This window comes from Megalops cyprinoides, chromosome 17 (assembly GCF_013368585.1).
Source record: "Megalops cyprinoides isolate fMegCyp1 chromosome 17, fMegCyp1.pri, whole genome shotgun sequence".
NCBI classification, from domain to species: Eukaryota; Metazoa; Chordata; class Actinopteri; order Elopiformes; family Megalopidae; genus Megalops; species Megalops cyprinoides.
Window position 1 is genome coordinate 19431868 of NC_050599.1, and position 16272 is coordinate 19448139.

General features: G+C 46.8%; 1 protein-coding gene across 2 annotated transcripts in view; it reads right to left on the reverse strand.

The window, feature by feature from the left end:
• The window catches only part of nhsl1b (NHS-like 1b), a 129314-nt gene that overhangs the window by 67038 nt on the left and 46004 nt on the right, over positions 1-16272 (reverse strand). The window contains exon 1 of one of the 2 annotated variants that reach the window (XM_036549599.1): positions 8155-8509. The exons of the other annotated variant lie outside the window; for it this stretch is intronic. Within the exon in view, the coding sequence (XP_036405492.1) occupies positions 8155-8365 (211 nt within the window). The 5' untranslated portion in view covers positions 8366-8509. Of the gene's footprint in view, positions 1-8154; positions 8510-16272 lie in introns of those variants that run through there. 2 annotated transcript variants of the gene reach the window in all.

A 16272-nucleotide genomic window follows, 5' to 3' on the forward strand; every position in this document is an offset into this window, starting at 1 on the left:
TTAACACTAGGGGAGCCAGGATATTTTCCACTTTTTTACATACCAGCATTTGCTCTTTGTGCTTTTTTCCATCCCCTCAGGGGCAAATTAGTTATGTTGTGACGTGTAATGTGTAATGTGATTTGAGAAGTCCCGTGCATGCCTGCATAGATTACCCATGGAGACAGGAGGTTCGTTATCATGTGATCAAGCGTGGGAGGTGAACATGACTCAAACCACGTTCCATTTCAAAATAACCACCAGAGAGCAGGGACAGGTATGAAAGTGTGTGATTAGCAGAGGACTTTGCAGTACTGTACACACTGCACACGGCCTCACTGTAGCACTCACTATACAGCACAGAGCAAGAGCTGAGCTCACTATATAGTACAGTACAGGACCAGAGCCAAGTTCCAGCTATGTGGAAATGTGACAGCCACTGGATCACTGAGACAGTGGCCACTTGAATTGTGATGACAAAGAAAACGGCCACCTGACATTGTACAAATCCCTAGATGATGTGGGGGGGGGGGGGGGTTGGGGGGGTTGTGTTTAGGGTAATAAGACAAGGGGCTGCTCACTGCTGGAAATCTGACGACAGGCCTTCAGACTCATTAACCGTTTCCACCTCAGAGGGCACCAGGCCGACAGCGGCAGGAGCTTGCTATTGGGAGGCCATCTGGTGGAAAATGAGTTTGTAATCGCGACCATGCGGTGCTGGTCTCAGTGCTGATGCCAATCCCTCTTCCCCCGCGAGTCTGAGGTGACACAGTGAGATGTTAAGGGAAGCCTAGGCTCCATTCTATAGGCACAGAACGCCTCACTGTCCTCAGGAAGCCCAACACAGGAGCACACGGAGTACATGGGCTTTGGGAAATGTGAAGCCCACAGGGAAGGGACGCTTCCTAAAAGCCCAAACACTGCACAAACAACGGTCACGTCCACACGTGTGACAGAGTGTACGTGTGCACGCCTATGCCTCTGCGTATGTGTGTACACTGTACACGGGTGTCAGTCCAAACGGCTGCGGCTCATGCCAACCGCATAGCAGCGTAATCTGGCTCAAGTGCAGGTTGCGAGCGCTTGCTTGTGTGCCATCAGCAGATGCTGGCTATTATAAGCTTGTCAGGCCCGTTTGAGTGGTTATCTGCATGAACGCGTGCATGAAATTAAAAGTGTCGGATGAACACAACCCCTTTCTGCCTTGTGAGAATAGCCTCTGCGGGAGCCGGCAGCCTGTAGCAGAAGGAGTACGGCCATACGTCTTCCATGTCCCTCTCAAAGAAGGTTTAAGTCTACCTTACTCTGTTCTCCATGCATGTCTCTGTTTAACTGTTAGACAAACAGAAATAAAGGAAAAAAAGCTGTTAAAATACAAACTGCCTGTGCTATGCTGCCGCTGAATTTAGCCAGATGGGGTCAGTGTTTATAAGGTAACCATGGCATGCCACCTCTAGCAGTTTAATGAGCCCCCCAGCTACACCCTGAGAGGGCCCACATCTGGCAGAAGACCACGCTGCCCCGCAACATCTGGGTGATGACGTACTCTAAAACATAAACACTGTACGCTCCTAAAAACAGAGAAAATAATGGATTTTCCGTTTCTTCCCTGCCTCACGCCACATTGCATTGTAGCTACTAGTAGCACAGAGAGAGAAGGAGTGATTCTGTCTGTAAGCAGATATTGACTCATGGTGTTATCCCCCCAAAAGACAACAAGTCAAGAGAGTAATCCTCCATGACCCCACGCTTGTACCCCTTTGTTTGGGGAAAATGTTGTAATAATGCCTCCGTCACACTTGCCCTGCTGCAAGACCTTTGTTCATACAACTCCTCATATTTATCTCAAAGTCAGGGAATTCAGGGATTAGGTCTATAATGCTCTTAAAATAAGAGGATGTCAGTCAATACTGACAGCATTACAGAGATGCTGAATTACGTAACATCAGAAGAGGACTAAGTCAGTCTGCAATGTTTTTTTTTTCCTTTTCGCATTAAAAAGGAAATGCTCTTATGAATGCTTTGGCTTGTGGCAATCTCATGGAGACACATCAGCTCAAACCGTTGTTCAACGTCCCACATAAATGATACATTTATCAGCAAAAAGTGCAACTTACCTGAATAGGATCCAGAGTTATTGTCATCGGCACATGCAAGGGAGAGAGAAGAGACAAAGCAATTGTTAGTCATACTCACGTGGTGTAATATAATACAGGAACGCTCCAAAAGATCATCACATTTTAAAGATGCAAGAATGTTTATATAAAGGTTTCTTATAGAGTCTGCAAAGTAAGTTTAAAAATGTCCACTTGAAAAGATATATAGATGAACAAGCTGAAAACCTAAGTAAATTGCTTACAGTTACTGAGTTGAGAAAAGGGTAACAGGATATGAGAAAAAGAAAGAAAGAAAGACACAAAAGGAGGGAGATGAAGAAAGAGAAGGATACTATTTGAGAGATACGTTGACGGATACTATTTCAGTACTAATGCAACCACAGCTACAGGAAGCACATATGTTATACTTACAGAACATCCTATAGTTAAGTTCTGTAATGTATTGTGCCCTACTGAAGTATACACCATAGATAGAAACAGAAACAATAACAGCGTCCACTGTAAATACACATGGACCCTTCAGAGAGGCTCTGGCAGGCAGGCTGTCTGGGAAGAGCTAGCTGCATGTTTTGCTGAGCTCTTTCCTGCAGCGAGACACACAGGCCCGCCACTGTATACTTAGCCGTTCCCCAGTTCCTGCAATTGTGGTTTTTCGTGCATTTGAAATCCAAGCTCTCTGGCCCCTTTGGAGCGCAGCTCCGGGTGAATTCGCTTAGGGTCCTGGCGTGCGGACACGGAGGCCCCTGGGACGGCGCGGCACTGCCAGGCTCATGACAGGGACGGTGTGACGGACAGTTGCCGAGGGAGGGTTCTGAGCTGGTGAGGAGACAGCAGAACTGTGCGCCTAAATTCCTGTGCGTCCGCATGTCGATGCTATCAGGCTGCCGCGGATCTCGTCGCCATGCGGTTAGCTGGCATGCACTTAGCCCTTCACACAAACAGCATGTACTCCAGTCCAGCAACTCCGGTTCAGGGGTACAAAGTAGGGCCAGAACTGTGTGCTGCCTGGGATTTTAAAAAATGCTTAATGATCAAACCCATTGTAGTGTAGTGTATGCAGGCTGCCAATTCTGCCTGTCACTGTATCACCTAATTCAACTTATCATTGTTTTGCCTGAACAACCTCTCTCCCCAGTTCTGTTCGTTGTTCACACGTGTAAGACAATGACTGATACGAGCCAACCAAAACGCTCTGCTCTCTATCCCAAAACGCTCAAATCAGCTCACCATTAGTTGTATTTAAGAGGATCAATTCCATGCAGCACATAACTATGCAGCCTTGCTGATCTTTTTTTAACCTGGATGGGCTCAACCTCTTCTTTGTGTCTACTCTCAACCCATCCAGGTGATATAAGTGTCAGTGAGTCTGTGCAGGTGTGCCTCTGTGCAGCATCCCCTCATGGAGAGCACACACTAGTGCAGCACACGCCCGCACACTCTGGCATGGGAGGTCAGAAGGGCCATCCTCAGCTTGAGCTCAGGGCAACAGCTGCAGCAGATTACAACCACCCGTCTTTTAATGACGACTCAATCCAGCCATCAGGCAGCGTTGGTACGGCAACATTGTCCAAAATATTACAGAAGTCGCTAAAGCAAATCAGCACCAGTAATCTGGTATTACAGCAGCTCCACTGTGTCTGGGATTCTGCAGCCATGACATGTCTTAGTGAAGACTCATTGAAATGCACTGCAGTGCACTTCAGCACTGACATACTTTGTTTCCACTCACTCCCCTGTCATATAATATGAATAAACCTATGAAAAAGCTTTCAATTACAACACTGACCTACATCCTAAACTGAAATTGGATTCCTGGCTGAACAACACGCCTTTTCAACCTGGAAGAGCGCTGCTGGATCTACCCATGACTAAACCGTAGAGTCGTGCCAATTCCTGCGGAATGCGTGGGCCAAAATTTTGATGTAATCTAGCCATGCGCCCGATATTAAATCCAAACACTGATTTGCAAATCTGAAATGACAGACTGAAATTGGGCACGGAAAGGACATTTTTCTTTTCTCGTTTGGACAGAGTCCAGCACTTATCCCACAGGAAACATTAGTTTTGCAATTGCAGATGGGTCAAAATGTTTGTTTTTTTTTCACTGTGATTCCCAAAATTTGGCTTCATATTATGGAAATGATTACTGGGATTGAAGTCAATTCCAGATCAGGAATTAGACTGGGATACATCAACCAGCATGAAAACTGACCACAGTGAATTGATCTCAACTGCGAGTACAAAATGACAATGAATCAGATCCACCGAGTACTCCTCCGAATCGAGCCTCCAGCTGAAAGGGCCTGCTGCTATCACCTTGCTTACCCAAAGGGAAAAGGGAACAGTGCAACAGACTGCTTTTACCATCGGTGGACGTGTCGCTAGGATACCGGCACAAACATCCCATCAGTCAGCTGCCGAGATTGGAACTTGAGGTTTACTACAGTGCACTACAGCCTATCATTATGTTATATATTTAAGCACAGGCAAAGCATAACACAGTATTTTAAGTTAATTTGCTTGGCGCATGAAGGAAGTGCCCGTGCTATTTTCTTCTGGCAATACTTCCTGCTGTGCTTTCCCGTTTGGCCTTTCCTTGCTCGCCGTGATGTAATATCCTCAATGACACATGCCTAATGCAGAGATGTGCGAGTCCTATGACTCCTTCCTATGAGCCACATTGCACAGAGGGGGTTAAAACAGGGTGAATAGGGCTATTAGAATTGAACTCCAGGTTGCCATCTTTCAGTAGAACAGCACTGTCCCCCTATTAAACCACTAAATTCCCATCAGAACCCGTGGAGGATGTGGAGCTTGAAATGGACTCTATGTCAAATGTTAATCGCCTACAATAATAGTCCCGGAACGAATTAATGATGCAATAACCATCTGTTGAGTTCAACTCACAAGAGGGAAGCATTGTCTTAGGGACAGGATATCTTGGATTAGTCAGCTGTGTTAGCCACTCAATATGACATGCTTGCTGATCTTAAAAAGCCCTTCTCAGGGCTTGTTCCAAAAACAAGTGAGGACAATCAATATTTAACCACCAACTCGATTAATAAGAATTTATTAAATTTATTGATATCAAAGTAAGACCACATTTCCTCTGCTTACAATCCAAGCAGTCATAACTGAAGTTAATGTCTAACTACTAATCCGGTACATGAGGTCACATGAACAGCAAAACACTTCCTGCTAAACACGTCAGGTTTTATGAGGGGACCTTTCCTGGAAATATATAAAATAATTCATTTAAATATAACAGATACAAAGTGCGTTTAGAACCATAACACATGCATTATTTCTTCCTCTAAGCAGAGTTCTCCATTCTGTGAGCTGCATCTCATTTGAGTGTGTAGTAAATTCAGGGAACACAAACAACAACCACAGACACACTACCAGGACTTCCCCTCCACTGTCTTTCCCTAAGTGGGAACAAATGGAAAGTAAAGGAATACCCCCTGGGAGAACAGACTCAAATATGGAAGAAGGGCAGAATTACAACTAATCCATGTAAATTTCAGCCCACAAATGGAACAGGTGCGTGTAGGTGGGGACAGAATGCATGGAAATTTTAGGAAGTCCCCTCTGCCACTCTCCTTCTCCTCGGGGGCGACACCCAGGCACCCGGCATGAGTGAAGACGCTGTAGGGTCCTGCCATCCAGCAGGCTCCATCTCCAAAACCAATGGCAAACATCTCACCTTCTGGCGGGTGTCACAGTCCAGACAAGAGCGCAACGCTGTGCTCCTTCATCAGCTGGGTTGCTCAACACTGTCCCCGAGTGTGGACTCACATTACAGCAGATTCAGTTACAACTCGGTATGACAACCGAACGGTCCACCTCGTCACAGGACTGCTGGACAAATCTCCAGCGCCAGACTAGATCATCAATCACATGACATTTCTAAATCGGCAGCAATCACCCCAGCGCTTTGATATTTGTTGTTCTGCTCGAGCGAGCGCTTGGGAGATTCGGGTTACAATGGAGAACAGACTCCATTGACAAGATGGCCTCAGTCATCGCACGCACCACTGGAGAGAATAAAACGATAATGAATAAGTAACAACCGGGGTCAGGTTCCTGGAAATGTACAGGAGGCTCCACGTTTCCTCCTGCTTCTCCTTTCAAGCCATAACCAGACCATACCTCAGCCTACTTAATCCAAGCTGTGCTTCATCTCAGATCTTTCCTCATTATGAGCTGCTCGTAAAAACCCAAAAATCCAGGGCTGAAGAGTCCTAAATTCCTAAACAGATTGAAAAACAGACTAGGCCACAGATAGAAATTTCTGCCAGCTTGGAGTCAAAAGTGTGAGCCTCCTTCTGGAAGCTGACTACTTTCAGGCTTGCTACTTTATCATCTATCAAGTTTTCACCAAATAAATACATATTTTCTGTTCCACCTGCATTTTCTTGGGATGTGTGTTCTTTTTAATAATAAATAAATCCAACTGATGATTGATAAGACAGTCACTCCTGCTGGTTTCCAGATTCTTTTTCTTTTGTTTTTACCAAAATTTGAATTTGTCATATTTAATCTGTAATAGTGATGGATCAGGTAGTGCACACACAGTATTTTGTAGTCTATTGCAGTTCTCTCATCCTTTTGCACACCCTGCAGTATTATGTGTCTCTTAAAACTACTTGAAACTGCTTTTAGAGGAGTCAGCAAAGTCTTGGCAGAATGAAATATTTCAGGTTGTACACATTAGTTCCTGCCACTCTGACCAGTAGAGTTTGTTTTGCTTGACAATTTGAATTAATCAAGAGATTGTAACTTTTCAGCCAATGAAAGAGCCACCTCAAATCAGCTGTGGGCTTAATGCCAACGTGACATCGCATCACTGGTGCGTGCGTGTTATTTTTCTATGCAAATACAGTCTTCCCTGCCTACATCATGGCCTTTTAAAAAGTCACTCATTTTCCACCAGTCTATGAGCAGAAGTTAACCAGTAAAAATAGCTCTATTGTGAACATGTTCATGTTATGATGCCAATTTTGCTTTACCTCCAATTTTGCCCCTGGCTCCAGCCAGATGTTATAAAGAGGACTGTAAAACTCTTGTGACCACACCCCCCTCCCCGCTGGCCCTGGTACAACTGACTGATACACATCACTGTGTGGGGTTCAAGGCAGCAGCCCCTGCCTCAAAGAGCAGGTTGTTGAGGCGCCGTGGCCCGGCTGTTACCAAGAGTCACCATCTCCGCTATGTTGGCACAGGTGCCCAGTAGCGTCACCGCCCGCCTGTGACTCCAGTTTCCGCCGGGTCACTTTCAACTTCGGCGGGATGCTTTTAACACCCCCACACACCCCACAGTGTCCCCACCCACCTCCTGTCACAATGCTACAATTCACCAAACACAAAGGCCTCTGTAAGCAAGGTGTGTATATGGCACACAACAGCAAGCAATAAAGGGCCGTGGCCTACTTCTCCCCCGTGCGTAAACACATCACTTCCTCGTCTTTTAAGGGCTGTCTAAAGGAGAGCCAAGTCTCATGGGCAACAGTGCAATCCTGACAAAAAACTCACCAAAACCTACACACCCAAGCACACCCACACATCTCTTCTCTCATGAGGTAAAGCCTGTATTCTATACAGTATTTCTATGGACACTCAGAGCACATACAGTACGTTCCCCAGAGAACAGGGGACAGCAGAGAGCACAGACCTGTCCTGCTCCTATTTAAGGAATCCTGGGAAGTGGTGATGAGCAGAGTCGAGAGAAACTCTCCTCTGTGCTACTAAAGCAGAACCCTCACAACAGGTGCCTCAGAATTTACCTGCAAAACACACTCACTGCATTCAACACAGAGGCTCCAGATCACTAAGCGAAACCCAGAGAAAATATAAAACAGATGGTTCTCTCTAAAAGAGAACGAACACTACAACGTTTGTCTCATTTTCTCCATGTCAATTATCATTGACATATTAAAACAATGCCAGTTACACAGAGCTGTCAGGTTCCACAGGAGAGGAACAGATCCAGAAAATGCCTGTAAGAGGTCCAGCACACCTGTTAGGCACCGCCGGTGTGAGACGCTGCCGGCCTCACCTTTGCGGTGCTGGGGCGTGTAAACCCAGTCGTCATCGTCCTCCTCCGGCTCGCCCGGCGGCCCAGCGGCCAGCTCGCCCTGGCTGCGGAAGATACGGCGCGTCTGCCGTGACAGCGAGGACAGGCTGAGCCAGCTGAGCGCGCGTGGGATGGAGGCCGCCCTCTCCTTCCCCTCCTTCCGGAAGGATCCGGAGCTCCTGTCCCTCCTCATCCTGCCCCCGGCGGGAGGCAGACGGGTGCTGAGAGAGATGTGGCCCGGACCCTGATTCTCTCTCCGCCACGGGGGCAGGCCTTACTCACACCCTCCAGGGGTACCCCCTTCACAAAAAGAAATCAGACCTGTTCTCCGTTCTCCAGAAATACACCTCAGTTCAGATCAAAACACACAAACACACACTAAAAAAGTATTCCCCATCTTCAATAATGTACCCTGCTCAACAACCACAGGAAAATCATTACTCTTCTTCCTTGTCCAGTGATCATCCACTCCAGGTTCCAAAAGATACTCAAGCAGGATAGACCCTTCTGCTTCCTCCTCCAGCACGGCATCTACACAAAGTCCTCCTCTGTGAGTGGAATTGAATAAGCTGTAATTAGTCCTCTCTGCTCTCTCCAGTCTGGGCGCAGTCACCTTATTCCTCAGAGTTGGCCGGTAAGTCCCGCTCTCCGCGATCCCCGCACGCAGCTCCAGAGAGACGCAGCGTTTTGTTTTTCCTCTTCGCCAGCCGCCAGGCGCCGTTTAAAAACCCCAAGGAGCAAAGGTTGCTGTTTGAAAAGTCCAGCTGAGCTTCTCGGGCTGACGGGCGTTCAGATAAGACACGATCATCCGCGTGTTGCAGTCCGGCCCGCTCTGTCCGGTGCAGAACTGTGAAGAAGCGGCTGGTGCTGGTGAGCGGTCCATGGAGAAGACATGTGGCTCTCCAGCTTGAAGAGATGTCCACTGCGGTGTGTGTGTGTGTGTGTGTGTAAGTGGGTGCGCATGTGTATGTGTGTGTTTGTGTGTGTGCGTGTTTGCCTTCTGTGTTTCCGGAAGCCGCGTGTGGGCGAGTGCATGCAAAGTGCCCTGGCTGGAAAGCACAAGGGAGATCTCTTATCTGCTCTCACACGCAGTCAGTGTGTGCCAACGGCCAGGCCTGTGAATGATTCACCCGGCCGGCGCAGCCGCGGTGGTCCCAGCTTTGGGTCTGTGCTCCGCGGCTCTCCTGCCCCTCGCTAACATCGCAGGCTTCTCATTAGGAGCCAGTGGCAAACCTTCAGGGAGTGGACTGAAAGGCTGTGGGGTTAGGATTACCAACGGGCAAGTCTTCCACTGAAATACGACCCCTCTCTCCCTCCCTCTCTCCCTCCTCTTCTGTCAACAGGCATGGCAACCGCTGCGTGAGTCTCCTCCCCTTCTCCCCCCGCCGCCCCTCCCCTTCTCCTTCCCCCCAGGTGCCGGGGCCACAGCCACTCCCTGCTCCCTGACTTGGAGGGACCTGATTCTGGAATGGGTTCCTGCCTTCAGCAGGGCAGCCAACCGGCTCCGCCCCTGAGCGCCTCGCTGACCGAATCAACAGGCAGGGCAGGCAAACAAACCACATGCAAACAGAAAGAGAGTGAGTGAGAGAGAGAGAGAGAGAGAGAGAGAAACACAGAGAGAAAACAGGGAGAGAGAGACAAACACAGAAAGAGAGAGAGGGAAAACAGAGAAGGTGGGGGAGGCAACAGGTGTTTTGGTTTGCCTCTCTGATAACTCCAACCCCGTAAGCACAGACTTGCTCCCCCCTAACAGAGCCTAAGCTCTCTCTAGACCACTAAATCTCCCAGAGGTAGCATATTCCACAAGGCTATGTGAAGACAGAAATAGGGGAGGCACATTAGTCTCCGCAGCGCAAATGAAAAGATGCCCTGAGGGAAGATGTGGGAGCGGCCTTCACACGGGGCTGCGACCACACGGGGCCGGGCGGGGCGGGGGGGAAGGGGGGGGTCCGCTTTGGGAAAGGAAAAACCCTCGATTGTGTGGGCAAACCAGGCAGCAGGATAAACACGTTCTCCCGGGCCACAGTGAGCCAGCCCACTCCGATGTAACTGATATACCATAAAACCCCCCCTCTAGAGAGGAGCACTGTGGGATATCACTGTGACAGGGTCACTCCTGGACTGAAGGTGCTTTCAGAAAGGGGGTTTACATTTCTCTTTTTTAAATTTACACAAAAACAATACAGACACACACTGACATTGTGAACCACGCAACCAATGTAATTAATGAACTGTAATCATAGAAAGCCTATAGTGCTTACAATAACAATTCTCTCTGAAACCTGCCCACTCCATGCTTGCATTGTTGAATCCTGCAGCTTTTCCACTAATAACTCAAAGACTAGGAATTACAAGAGAAGTTAGACTGGTTAAATACTAGCTGTAATTACAATAGCTGGATTAAATGATTAACAGTTCATTGAGTGACAGGACACTGACCTTAATTGGCCAGGTTGGCCCACTGGGCCCTGATTCATAAATCTTGGATCTGCATGATTAGATATGGGCACATGTTGCATTAACTGGGGAGGAAGCACACTGCAAAGGCATGGTGACTGTATAAGTAACAAGTCTGCAGATGTAAACAAGTCCTGTGCAGCTGATAATAAAGGGTCAACGCAGGGTTAATGAGAAAGTGAATAATTACTTATTTATGACTTGTTGTGTAAGGAAACGTGCTTACATAAACCTTAGACGTTTGCTCTGTTGCCCACTGGGTCTTGCATCAGCACACTACGGACAATAAGCTGTTAAGGCGTACCCCAACCCGCCCCCCCAAATCTCCGCGGACACCTGGCTGACCTCAGATCAGCCCGGAGGAGAGCGCCGCCAGTCCCCTGACTTAATGATTCTGCTGAGTTGCAGGACCTTTGTCCCTTGCAGCGTAATGAAAGGCGGGCCCCCGCTGTCACACGATATCAATAATTGAAGAGGTCGCTCTGCGCACAGATGAAGGGACAGATAACAGGACACAGGCGCTGATGCAGCCTCAAACGGAGAGCTACTGACAGAGTCCTGGCTCTGTGGTGTTCAACGCATTCATCAGCCTAATGCAGCGGTCCCCAACCACGGGGCACCGGCCACGGCACATTCGCTACCGGGCCGCACAGAAAGGATAAATAATTTATTTTTTAATTTTTTTTTAATCTGTATAATAAAGTAATCATAATTATATACGATTATAGGCTAGTCGCGCAGTAATTACATTGAACTTGGTGCGGTCTATTGGTCCTTTTTGCACCACTCTAATATCTCTCACGCCCACAACAGTTTGCAGATTTTGAACTTGAGTAACGCGTGCGCCACAAGTTCATCACTTACTATACGGTCTGCTTGAGCTGTGTTGCCAACTCTGTACTAGCTAGCTAGCTGACATGATAAAAAGTCGTTAAAATCAAGGCTGAATATCCTGAGAAAAGCACAAAAGCACTGAAAACACTGCTTCCATTTCCAACATCCTATCTCTGCGAAGCGAGGTTTTCCATAATGACGGCAACAAAAACGAAATTTACGGAGTAGACTGGACATAAGGAACACACTTCGGGTTTCAATGTTTTTAATATACGGTCATTGAGAGAAATATGTGCTTAAAGCAGGATTTTTTGGGTGCTAGGAGTCATAGGGAATCATTGTGCTACTTGAAGAATGGCTATGTTTGGTGCATCAGCACACAGAGGCTGGATCCCGCAGGGGTGATATTCTGTGTGAGGCGTGACCCAGTTCAAGACCTGGTGTGTCAGGCCGCAAGTCCTGTTGGTGGAATGCACTCTATCTCTAAGCATCTCATAGCTCAGCGGGTCAAGAACAGCAAGAATGCTTTACAGCGTCTGCAATGCCGGGGCTGACGCGGTCCAAAGCCAGTGGGGAAACATTGAGGGAGCCCAGACCAGTTTAAATGACATAAATTCCACAAAGCCCGCACCCACTTGAGCGGTGCTGTCCTGACATCGGTCCCCTCTGTCACCACAACAATAGGCCTGATCCCTGCATAGGGGCGAAGTGTCCCGAGCTAATTCTCTAAAGTGTCTGTCATGGCTGCATTGATTACCGCTCTCTGAGATGGACAGCTTGGTTTTTAGGAAATGCTGTCTACTGCCGGTTGCTTTGAAGGTGTGGGTAAAGGTCAGCTTTATGTCTCCGTCTCTCTGGGCCTTCTACCCCAACCCCCCCTACATATACAGACACACACACACACACACACACTACAATCACGATAAACCACTGAGGGCTTAGATGTCTCAGGGGGGAGTCTGCTGATTCTGGAGGGGGACACTGCAAAATCAATAATATCTATTTCACACAATTCAATAATTTGCTGAAAAGCATCTGCAGACAGCCTGGCGGTTCCTATTTCTCAAAGGTTATTTGAGGCCAGCAGCCCTGGGCAGTTTCACTGCTTTAAATCAAGTCGAATGACATCAAAATAAACCGTGTAACAAAGAGATGGTACTGAAGGACCCAGCGTAACCGTATGCAGGGAAATACTCTGCTCTGAGGGCAAACAGGAAAGAGGACCAGGCCCTGTAGCCACTACAGAACCCCACTAATGCCTCTGCCTCATCAGGACAACCCTGCTCCAGTTTCAAACACACTACAATTAGGGCTGCTGCAATTCACTGATTAAACTGGACAGATTATCGCATCAACTAAAATACTAAATAGCAATTTCTTATGAGCACATTTTTTACATTACAATTTTGTAGAACAATGACATGTAATCTGATGGGCACAATATTGTTATATGGTACCGATACAATAACATACAAAGGTGATGAGCCCACAGTCATGATTATTATTGACGATACAATGATCCGGTGTAAGACACAAGTTACCGTAAGTTACTAAACGTAAAAGTTTCCGCAAATCATTATTGCTAAGCATAATGCTGGGAATCTTCTGTACGAAACTAAACTGATGAAGAGGTTGATCAATCAGCGAAGATCACATCTATAACATGTACAGCTGGCAGCACTGCCTGCATGAGAGTTTACCCATTTCATTACATGACAAGGTGTGAAATAAAGAGGAGTGCACTCTTTCCTCTAGAGCGGCCGTGTGCGTTTTCCAGGAACCCTGGGCATGCTAGTGCTGCTTTGGAGGCTCATCTGAGCTCCCTGCACATTCCACAGATAAGCGGGAGAGGAACAGCTGCGGTCTGATGGGAGAGCTCTACAGAGAGCTGCGTGCCGGAGCCCATCGGCAAGGGTCAGACCAACCTACAAGCAACGATAACACCAGCCACTGCACGTCCACATATACCCCTAACCAGGGGCAGGTTCATTTTGAGGCTGAGTTTTCACATCCAAATTATTTCCAGAAATGTTATAATGAATTCCACCTGCAAGTGAGATGCTAAATGCTCAGATGTTAAAATGTTAAAGTTCATTTAGGGACTTTTTCTTCCTCAGAAACAGCCATCAGTGTGAGTTAAAGGCGTCACTGTTGGCAGTAGTCTTTTGAGCACACTTGAGCGGGTAGTTGGTTTGTTCTAGTTAAAATACTTCAGTTATAAGAAGAAAAATTAGATTACTTTTCAATGCTAAAATACAGATGGAAAACAGACAATTCTGACTGGCTGCTTCAGCTGTGGGTGTGACACCGGGCTGGGTTCTAAAAAGGTGTTGCCGGCAGGAAACCTGACCGGCCCAGAAAAGCGAGAATGTGTCCTCTCTTTACTTTAGGCATCCTGGCTACACAAACAAGTACACACACACAACCATCATACCCGTGACCTGGTTTGGCACTGGGAGCAAAGGGCAATGTGCCAGTTATGTAAGTTCCAAATATGACTTAACGAGGCCTTTATTTCTTCTGCCCAACTCATTGTAAAACACAAGTGTGGTTTATTTAAATTCCATTTTACATTAAAAACATCAAAGATACACATCAAAGATTGTTATTCAAATGAACGCATAAATTTTGTGTTAATGTTTTAAAACCACTTTCTACAGATTGTGAGCGAAGATTGCGTGGGTGTGCTGGCGAAGGAGCTGAAAGCCTTCCGTATACAATGCTGATCTCAATGTAAACAAAACCAATCTTGAGAAAACACAACGGCCTGCTAAATACTAATGTATACAGCACAGAACAGAGGCACCTCTTAAAGAGCATGTGTGTATACTCTTTGGTCAGTGTGGCTAAGTAGATTGCCAAGGGTCAAGCAGTGAGGTGCAACACATAGTGAGGTGTGTGGTACAATATTGGAGTCTGGGGTGAAAGTGCAGGGTAAACTAGCCATTTTCCCCCATAAATAAACCCTCTGATCTGCTAACAAAACATTTTAAATTTCCTACTGGACTCCTAACTCCTAAGTGGAGCAGTAACAGTGAATCACACTCTAAACTCTGCTCAGATCTAGCAGAAACTCCTGGTAACCTCGCACCACAGTAACGGAACACCAAATTGGCCACTGTGCAATTCTAAATTGAAATCTCTCCCAATTTCTTCCCAAACTCATTTTTAACTGCAGTTTGAAAGGGAGGCTTTTTTTATTGGGTTCTGTTCCCGTTTTTATAAGTGGATTTTATTTTGTGTGTGTGAGGGTGTTGGGCTATTTTAAGGTGGGTGGTTGGGAAGCCACTCAAACGGTCTTTGTGGTCGGGTCCAAGTGCAGGGAGAGGCTTTTTGAAGTTTGGGCAAAGGAGGGGGTGCTGGGCTGACTGGGTCTGCTGGCTCTGGAGGCCTCCCCCCCCCCCCCCCCACCTCTTTACAGAGCTGGACCAGGACTCTGTAATTATGGCCTGCCTGTTTTCATGGCCCGAGCTTGTATAAAGCAAGAATCCAGCTCTTTAAAAACCAGAGGGCAGAAATAAGAGGCTCTGCGCGTTTCACCGCAGGACACAAAGCAGAAACAAAGAGGGGAAAGTAGGATATCGTTATATTGTTTACTCACAGCTTTTGGAGCGGGGTTTATTTTCTGAAATGAGACGCTCAAACAGAGGAAGACAGAAAGTGAAACCAAGAAGGGTAATTCTGCTTTCAAATGGAACTCTGGCTTTCCACAGACTGGATATTTCAGAACAAAATTATAATATATCTGATATCTTTTCTTGACTTAACACAAAAATGCATCATATAAATTATTCTGACTAAGAATATGTGAGGGAGGCCTGACCTGAAACTGACCGACCACTGACTGACCTACACGCACTGTGTAGTATGTAGCAAGAACTAGCCCCACCACAACTCACATTAACAGTGTCAGAAGTGCATTTTTCAAAGTAAATCTGGAGGAGAGATGTCTTTAAGGGTAACATGTGAAAGACCAATCTGATGCATTTTATTGGCTGTTGCTTGTTGAGCTTGTTGCTGAAACTAAAAGAGATGAATGAAAAGACTCCTGTTGTAAGTTGGCAAGTCATTGATGAAGAGCCACAAGGCTCGTATAAATCAGCTAATAACACAATGACCCGTATAACTCACCACTAGGCCATCTGGTTTGTGTCTGGGCCTGGGTGGAAGCCATTCTGCTGCTATCCTGTGCTATCCTGTCCCGCCCGCACGCATCAGCTCTCAGAGGGAGAGAACAGAAAGCGTGTTCTGGACGACTCCAGGCCAACTGTTCACTGCAGTGTATCAGAGCCAGATTTCCCATGAGCCCCTGCAGCCTCACACCGCTGAGCGTGTTGTAAGGGGCAGTGCTCATCACTGGCTTTGCTGTTTACTGTAGCACCAATGCCACAGAATTTGTGTCCCAGTAAGAGAAAACACAGGGCCTCCCAGAGCCGGAGGGGGTGGCTGCCTCAAGACACTACTGCTGGAGTTCAGGGGGTCAAGTGTCGGTCATGTTGTTTATTCTCTCACAGTCTTCTCAGTCAAGGATAGCAGTTTATAGTGAAAGTGTTCACTAGCTTTACTCTGTAACTAAGCACACCCTGAACAGTCAGATTTAGAGGCAGAAGCACACACAATTGGCTGCAGTCCCTGAGGCAATTACAGTTACAGACAAGTCATTTATAAGTCACATGATATGCTACTTATAATGGTATAACAGGTATCACACTTAATATTCTATTCATAGTATTTATTCCCTGCTGTATGTATTGTGATTATCGTACATAATTTTGAGAATCATTTGGCAATATCTGTAAGCAGTTATGT